Source organism: Tauraco erythrolophus, chromosome 9 (genome assembly GCF_009769465.1).
Source record: "Tauraco erythrolophus isolate bTauEry1 chromosome 9, bTauEry1.pri, whole genome shotgun sequence".
Taxonomy (NCBI): Eukaryota; Metazoa; Chordata; class Aves; order Musophagiformes; family Musophagidae; genus Tauraco; species Tauraco erythrolophus.
In genome coordinates this window covers 29107382-29116674 of record NC_141473.1, presented here as the reverse complement: position 1 = coordinate 29116674, position 9293 = coordinate 29107382, and the positions used below count along the sequence as shown (strand labels likewise).

General features: G+C 38.1%; 1 protein-coding gene across 1 annotated transcript; it reads right to left on the bottom strand.

The window, feature by feature from the left end:
- Positions 1 to 971: 971 nt before the first annotated feature.
- LOC104371398 (pulmonary surfactant-associated protein A) lies at positions 972 to 5322 on the bottom strand. Its single transcript, XM_009982022.2, has 4 exons — positions 5282 to 5322; positions 5007 to 5080; positions 2086 to 2163; positions 972 to 1342 (listed from the first exon to the last, which is right to left on the bottom strand). The coding sequence occupies exons 1-4, from the start codon at positions 5320 to 5322 to the stop codon at positions 972 to 974; spliced, it is 564 nt and encodes a 187-aa protein (XP_009980324.2).
- Positions 5323 to 9293: the final 3971 nt, after the last annotated feature.

Below are 9293 nucleotides of genomic sequence, written 5' to 3'. Positions count from 1 at the left end.
GCTGGAGGGTGCAGGCTCTGAGCAGCTTCAGCAACGAGCACAGAACATAGGCTGCTTCAGAAATGTAGGCATCACCCAAGCTTAGTCCCATTGGAATCCTGATCAGGTTCTGCCAAGCAGCTCTGTGGTGCCCACAAATTAGCTGTATTTGAACCTCCCTACTATCTAGCTTAAAAAAAGTTAACTTGCCAGGGCTCTACTGATCTCAAAAGACATGGGCACTGTAACATCTCAGCTCCTGTGTGTTTTCTTCCACACACATCCCACATGATGTTGGGCTTTCTGTGCTGCTATCACTTTGAGTCAGGAAAGGGATTAAGAATTGCTGGAGAGGCTCAAGACAGGTGGCTTATGGCCACCACTCTTCAGGCATAAGAATGGTAAAGACCTCTGACTCTAAAGCTTTCCCGTGGGTAAGGTGGGTGAGTCTCCCTTGTGCTTGTAGCTCTGTGTCACCCTAGCAGCACTGCTTACTTCTAGGGAATCTGTTATGGGTGAAGATGGCCAGAGAAATGCAGGCTGAGCAACAGCAGTGGTAGCCGGAGCATCTGTACAGGCAGGTTTAGTGAGGGAAACTTACAGAAAGGGATCAAAACACACACAATTTTGAGGCTTCTCAGTAAAGGAGTGCCAGAAGATCTTGTGGCCACATGTCACTTTAGGTATGAGCCCAAGAAATCTACTTTTTGCTATTTCACTAAGTCAGCAGGTTAGCAGAGCAGTAGGAACCCCTGGGCACTCCTATGAAGAAACTCAGTGGGCAATGAATAACAGCACAGGAAAAACGGCCACTGCTCTCATTGTAAGTAATTTCCTCTTTACAGCTGGCATTCATTTAAAAGACAAATCAGGCTGGGGAAGAGTGACTTTTATTTTTGTGCTGCATTATCTGAGTTCACTAGCTACAAACGAAGGGACAAGAGAGAAAAGCATGTTCCAGGGACCCTGCCAGACAGCAGCAGGGGGAAGCACTAAAACTGACAGACAACAAGGTGATGCTGGTTGCACCTTTTGTCATTCCAAGTGCCATCAGTGTACATCTCAACACATTCCTCTTTGCCAGCAGGTTCATTTAAATACCAGTTAGTATAGTTCAATTGTGTGCCATCCAGGAACTGGAATTTGCTTGGAGTTAGAGATTCCTTTATCCCCAGGTAGGCATAGGTATTAAAACTTTTCACAAAGTACAGAATGGCATCATTCTCCCCTGGGTTGCTTGGAGTGGCAATAGACCCTCCAGCCTCTTTGCATTTTTTCAGTGAAGCATGGTAATCAGCTTTTTTCCGATTGGTAGCAAATATTTTTCCTCTAGATGCCGTTATCTTCTTTTCCAAGTAGAGGACTGCAAAATGAGGTGAAAACTGTTAAACTTTTATGCATTGTTTTGTGGTCACTTTGCTGCCAATTGTAATTCCCACTATTTTCCTCCATAACTTTAGATTAAACCCAGGAAAAGGTAAAGGAGAGGAAAACTTGAAATCAAAGATAAAAAGAAATAAAAGAAAAAAAAGACAACCCCCAAAATCCAGGAGAAACTCGAGAAGTTGAGGGAAGGGGAAAAAGGGAAGAAACACCTAAATAAATAAATAGGAGAAGCACAAAAGAGGTTAGAGGAGGGAAGGAAATGAGAAATTCTATATTTGGAAAAGTATATTATTTTCTTTGAATCTCTGTACAAGCTCTCTGAAATGGTTTGCAGTATACAAGGGTATACATCAGTCCTTGAGAGAGTAGGATCCTAGATGTGATCTGGTTGTGACTGTTTTGGTATGTTTTTAGTGTTCAGTTTATTTGTCTGTTGGGAGCATGAGGTGCCCATGGAGCACTTCTGCTTTTCACCTGATTAATTTCTGACTTGCTTGTGCTCATACTTCAGAGCTGTTACCTAGGTGTCTCCCACTAGTTATGAAAAACTAATTCCCCCCAACACCAATTTGAGTTACAACTCTATCTACCAGCAAACTAAATATAAATAGAATGCAGTAAAACTGCAGAAAATTCTGCCTTTTTCCTAAGAAGCCATTTTGTTGCTTATCTTGTTTATGCCCACTAATCCAGATACAACAGAAAGTAAAGGCAGATTACCTCTTTTGAGTCTGGAAATCCGATATTCTAATTGACAGATAACGTCTTCCATTTTGTCATGAATCAGTGGTAGGAAACCTATGAACAAAACCAGCTATGATGCACTTTGTGTTACAGTTTGAATCTTGGCTTTCAAGATAAAGCAGAGGTAATTGTGTGAAATTAATATCAACTTTTAAAATGTTTATTTCACCTCTTTTAGTTTACTGCTGTGTTTTAAATAGGGGATCTTTTCACACATTGATCTCTGTAAGGATAGGCAATACATTCCTGGAAACTAACTGCAGAGCAGTGATGTTTATGGAAAATTTGAATTAGTGAACTCAGTCTTCACTCTGTAAGCGTTTGAGCCAGTCCAGGCAAAACACTGGCACTTGTGCAGTAGGTTGAGTTGATTTTCAACTGTGTCTAGGGATCGTTGACAAAATCCTTCATGCTGTTCAAGCGCTTGCTTGCAGCTCCAACCTAACACCTAGCCACAAGTTTCTTGTGCCCTGTGTTATGGAAAATGATATCCTTTTGTCCGTGAATTGAACTATGGTGTCATTAAGTAGGAGAGATTTAAACATCTTGCTTCATACAAGGAATGAATAAAGACCTGTTTATTTTCTATCAAGTAGAACCCTCATCAGATTATAAAAGATAGCACTGAGTTTGCAAAGCATAAAACCAGAACACAACATTACGTCTAGATAAAAATGGAGATGGTAACTGCACGTACCTTGTATAAATCTTTCATCTATCCTGTCCCGGGGCACATTAAATGGTCTAATTTATAGGGCATGTAACTTGAGATTCATCTTGTTACCTATAGGAAATACAAAGAGCATGTAATATGATGTGAATTTACGTATGAATAGAAACTTAATTAACTTAAACTGGAATGAGAGGGGGATTGTTTCCAAGAGGTAAACACACCTACAATATAAGGAAAATATTTGAGGGTAATTTCTTGATATGTAGGAACACTTTCACATGTTTTAAGAAAACCCAACCCTGGAGCAGAACAAAGCAATTTCTCAATAAATACTTGAAATACCTAATGTTTCCACAGAACAGCTGTGTAAACTGTAAATGTCACTGAAGATAAGCCAAAACAAGTTCACCTGAAATATAATATGCACCAGGAACACCACCATCATTTTCATGACAGACTGAGGACTTATCAGTGATAATTTCTGAAATCTTGTAATGAACAGCATCTCATAATTATAGCAGCAAAGACAAAAGACAATGGTATGTCTGCAGCATATGTAGGGGTAACAGCCACAGAAGCATATATTTAAATATCTTACAGAATAGTGCAGGGGAAGTTTATAAACCATAAATAGTTACAGTTTTATCCAACAGAACAATGACCTTTCAGTAAAGGAAAAAGCTGCCTTAAACCAGTTCTGTAAGTACAGAGGCCTCAAGATGTGGAGAATTGCTGAGATGGAAATGCATTGCCATGCATTTTTAAGTTACTCTCAGCTGAGAGTTGCTTCTCTCTAGCGGAGACATTTAGGAAAGGAGTTTCAGGCTGTTCAAACAAGTAAGATGTGGTCACATCATCCTTGTGGTGTCAGGCCAGCATCCTGGTGTTGCAGCAAGGCTAATGTCTAAGTCACTTGAGAAACAGATGCTTTGAGATTAGATGGGGAACATGAGAAATGTTTAGATGCTACTGATCTAAGCAAGACTAGATCACCTCCACAGGCACCCTGCACTTCATACGTACCACAAAAACTGATGTAGAGTCCTTTGTCATTGGTGGTGTGCCCACAGAAACCTGATTAATTCCTGCAGTATTGTTCACTGAGTTTCTTGGAAAAGGCACCAGTCCTGTGAAAAATAAACAAGTGGTACTCAGTTGTGTGCACCTTGACAGAAGAGGATCATTTTAAATTTGCATGAGTAACCTTGAAACAACTTCAAGTTTCTTGTTAAATTTCAAGTTTCTTAGCTTTCGAGTGTTTACCTTAATGCTTTTAATGTTCTTTTGGCTGAGGTTTTCTAATTGTTTTATGGAAAAAAGCCCTGGAGAACATGACACAAGCGACTAGTTGAGACGTAGATGAGCCCTGGAAAAGGTCACTGGCAGAACCTGGGCCTTTGTGGTGAGAACAACTTCAGCACTTCAACTGCATCTGGAAGAAACGGCAGGTTAGGCAAGTGCGAGAACAGGATGAGGCTTGGCCTGCACTAGTGGGTTTCACATGCTGACTGGTGGCCTGGGAAACCTGGAGGGAGACAGAAGGTTTTTTTTGTGTGATAGACTCTTGAGGAGAACTGATGTAGATTTGATAAATTCTAAACCTTTCAAGATAGAACAAGCTAAAATAGATATTTTAAAATATGTACATTTCTACTTCACTTGTTTATGATTGCCTAATAGAATATTCTATAAATTATCTTCACTTGTAAATTATTTTCAGATCCTGCTTTTGAGCTGCATATCACAGACGCTCAGCAAGATTCAAGGATACAGATCTGATAAAGAACAAACCATTTTTGAATATTGAGGCAACTCTTCCTTGTTTCCACATCTATCATTAAGAGGTTTTATAATTTCAGTGCTAGTGCAGCAAATGAAGGATATTCTGAGAGAAGGCTGTGTTGCACAATGCAGGTAGCTAAATGCAAAACATGCTAAGGACAAAAGTTGGTCAATACTGCTTTCTTAGCTGCTGCAAGAAATATAGACACTAGAGTTGAATTTCAGTTTATGAAAGTGGGCATAGGTTCCTTCCATGAACCTGTTTGTTAGACTTTCCTTTGTATACTTAACCTCCTGAAAGTTATTTTTCTTTCCTTCACAGTGCTAGTCACACATCACTACTTTTCTTACTCTGTTTGCATTTAAATGGCCCCAACCCCACTTATATGTTCTGTTTATACTGATTTTGTCGTCTGTTGTTTCCATCCTATCTTGCCATTACCTTGTCCTGTGCTTTCTGCATTTCCTTTTCTCTTCCAAATCATTGTCAGATTGTCCCCAGCAGCTTCCTTATGTCTGGGAATATCAGGAAGAGCACAGAGTATGAGGGATTTAGTGTTTCCTCTTCTCAGAGGAGGACTGAGGCTATTTTTGCTGAGCTTCAAAAACTTAAAGCAAAAAATTCAGCCAGATGTGAACACCCAGGATGGCAAACTTCAACATGATTCTTTTTTTAAATTATGAGCAGCATTTTAGAGATGGAAGTCTTAATTTTACCTGAAGACAGTGTGATCAGTGCTCATAAATGCTACTGCCATCTTGCTCTGCTGACAAGTTACATGTGAAGGATCCAAGTGGAGGTCACTAGATGTCTCTGATATGTCTCTTGATGCAGCTTAGCTGAAAAACACAAAGAAATTAGAGTTTTGTGTTTATAAGAAATAGAATGTAAGGCAATATTTCATCTCTTCAATAGTTGTTAATAGCAAAATAACATTCTAATGAGAGAGAGAAAAACACTCTCATGTTTATGAAACTGTTACTCCATATATTCTGCAGTTGTCCTCCATCAGCTGCAGAAGGAGGTTAATTGTTCACTACAGTCTTCACTACCATAATTACCATTGCTGCAGCCTCTCAAGTGTTCAAGTATCCTTGCTGTACAGTTCCTTTTGGCTCCTTAACCACAAGAGCAGATATGAGTGAAAGTTTTATTCCAGGTTTCACCTGGCATCACTCCTGGCTTATCGTTCTTGAGCCAAATCCTGGATTCCTAACAGGGACTTCAACTCAAATCCAAGTCCCTTTATTGTTTTTAAAGATGCTACTCTAATATCCAAGCATCCTGTATTGATTGTGCTTTAAACCCAGGTATTTTAGTATAACTGTAGGTTAATATGATTTTATAAAAGTACATTGCAAGTGATTTTCATTATCAGAAGTTGAAATCTGACACCCTCTGAGGTCCAGACAAACACGTTTGTTATACCATTACACAATACTCCCAAGAACATTGTTTCCCTCTGGTTCATAAGAGTTGTAATAGGGCCATTAGTCTTTCTACCACTTCTCAGTGTGGTTTCAAAGCCAGTTAACGAATTTCCTGGTGGCAAATATTTCTTCTTCTGTTTGCACTTATTGTTCTTCTAAAGAAAAGCTGCAAATAAATGTAAAATGTATGATTAATCTTTACTTTGTATTTGCAGCACTGCTAAGATATTGTAGCAGCAAGTACTGGTGTTTTTCCACCATGTATGTTCTTTTCTCTGGAAAAGAACAGGGGAATAAGATAATTATTCTTCTTTAAATTTGGCTTCAAAAGATTTAAAAAAATTAAAGGAGGGAACTAGTCACACTTTGTACAGGTAAGGTAGCCCTGCCAGTCTGTGTCATGTTCTGCCAGTTACAATGTTCACATAAGGCTGAATTTGAACTTGATTTTCCCAAGAACCATGGGGCTTGTTTTTTTTAAAATCACATTTCTACAAATATCACTAAGCCACAGAAAAATACTTACTTGCTGTAATTAAAGGTCAATTTCTTTACGTGTGATAGGGATTCACAGGGGTGGGGGAGCGTTTTTTGAGTGCTCAAAATTGCTAATAGTATTTCTAAGCTAAAACACCAATGGAATTATACAGTTATAAAACAAGATATCGCTCTAGACCAGAGAGAATTTTATCTGAAATCAATATCCATAATTTTTATAGCCAGACAAAATGCTCACTGTTAAATATACTGTAATAACAATTTTATTAAATTTCTCTTGTGTGATACGTAATCTATTTGCTTCAGAAGAGACTGAATTTTGTGACCTTTTAACTTGTAATAAGATCTTAATTCTCAAAATCTGCTTTTATAGTGTTTGAGAAGTGAATAAGTTATATTCTGAATGAAAGAGCTTACTGTTAGATTGCTTTTCTGTAGCAAATTATTATAAATCAAGAAAAAAGACTAACCTGGATTTTTCCTGGTCTGGTCACTGTTCACCAGGGATTATTTTGGCTCATTACATTTTTAAGGAAAGATTTTATCAAAATTATTTATTCTATAATAACAGAACAGAGAAACAATTTATGCTGTTTCTTCTTGTGCCTGACCTCTCGGTCCATTTAAAAACCAATTTCATTAACACATAAATGCAGAATTTGGATCTTTCACAAAAAATAGACAAATGCTTATAAGTGTTAAGCAGCATGTGAGGATTTAAATTGATAGGGTTACACACACACACACACTCTCTCCATCTAAAAGAAAAAAAATAACAATTTCCGGATACTCTTCTGTTCCTCTGAGGAACTACAAAGAATAATCAAGTAATAGTCAACTGAGTATGTAACTTCAACAGGATTTTAACTACCATAAATGAATCCCATGAGATACAAATGCATTCCAAGCCTGTCTGCAGATTATTGCTTTCATTAGGGAATTTTTCTTCTTCTGCATATGATGTTTGACACTGGACTTTTTTTTTTTCTTTTTTTTTTCCCCTCTGAAGTTCATCAAAATTGGGAGATAAAAGTCCATGTGAGAAAACACGGACAGAGTTTTTTATAAAGAAGGCAGGAAACTGGCAGATATCTCCTTGATATCTTCGGTTTTATTTATGAGGCATAGCCAAGACTTTGGACACAGAACAAGGAGGGCCGTTCCAGAATGGTGTAAGGGTCAGGCTAAGGCATAGCTGGAGAAGAGCTGAGTATGATTGTTATATGGAAATATTTTATGAAAATAACTGAGCAGTTTAGTTCAGTCACCTGAAATGTTACAGATCTCTAAACATTAGAGGGGAAAGTACTGCCTAGAGTTCTTTGACTGGATCAGAGGAGTTTTTATTTTTAAGCAGCATGTGTGTGTTTGATTTATTTGGGTTTTGATGTGGGTTTTTTTTGTAGGTTTTTTTTTTTCTAATAGTAATGGCTTAAGCAGAAAGAAATTAGTCTCTGAGACCTAGCCTAGATGCTTTGCTTATTGATGTAATAAAAATTAGCTTTTGACTGAAAAAATAATCTTATTTTTCCTAACTGGCTAAAAACCACCCAGGTGTCTTGAAGTCTAAATCTGTTTAGAAGATAGGTGATATATTGCATCAAACCATTTGTAAGATTTTAAATGTTAAGAATTTTAACAAGAGATTTGTATAGTCAGTTTTTAAACACAAATGTGATGGAAGTCAGTCATTGATTAACTAAAAGAATAGGATATTCCAAACCTAGCTGGAGATCTATGTAAATGAATATGTGAATTTGGTTCAGGTAATAAAAGATCACGTTAGTAGAGAGACATTTTTTGTCTCTTTCTTCAACATGATGCTACCTTATACCAGGTAATCATCTTGGTCTAACGAAGAATCTGTACAGCCAAAAGACTCAAAAATTGCTAACAAGGTTTACTCATTAAAATACTAATAATTAAAATGCAAGAAGTAGAGGTAGTTTTAAGTAAACCTTCAACTATTTCTAGCAGATTTAGTGCAGCTGGTCAGAGCTAAGTCTAGGAAAATTATAAAGTGTTCATTTAGCCTTATCTTTTCTCAAAGTAACCCGAGAGTCAGAATTTTTGTCGTAGCATGATCTATTCTCTTCCCATTTGAAATTTTTAGCCAAAATGGTATCGTGGTCATAGGTCTCAAAGGAAGCTATTTTGTAAAGCAGGTTCACACTTTGAAATCTATCCAACATGGTACTGGGTGTACTTTTCCTGTTTCAAAGTCCCTGCCAGCTCTCAGATTGGCTGAAGTGCTGTATGCAATGCTGGACGTGAATCCTCCACTGACAAAAGTATGCCCTTATCTCCCGTGTCTGAAGACAATAAAGCCTTCCTACTTGTCAGGGCTTAAAATGACCTTGTGAATAGATGTCATCTCTTCCTCAATGTAGGCTAGGGACAAGCAACAACACTTCCTAGCATCAAGTCCAGGTTCCTGTGTGTTCCCTGCACAGAGCCAAATGGTGGAGAGGAGGAGAAGATGAAGTAGAAGTGTTTATGCATGTATTTTAACTCCAGTGCTTTCTTTTTTTCCCTCAGGTGGAGTGAGAATGATAATGGATGAGCGCAGGACTTCCTCACTGCAAGGTAAGTGTGTGAGAATTTGCTACTTATGGTACTTTATGGAGCTCCCACTGCTCACCAGCTAGCCAAATTGAGTGGCAGTGAAAATATTCTGTGAAAAGTCGCTTCTCAATCCTAGCAGATTTGAGTCATGGTCTGACCGTGTGGTTGCTTGTGGTTGCTTGGCATGACATCAGCAGGGAAATAGCTTGTGTTTAAACTGATTGAACTTCCAATC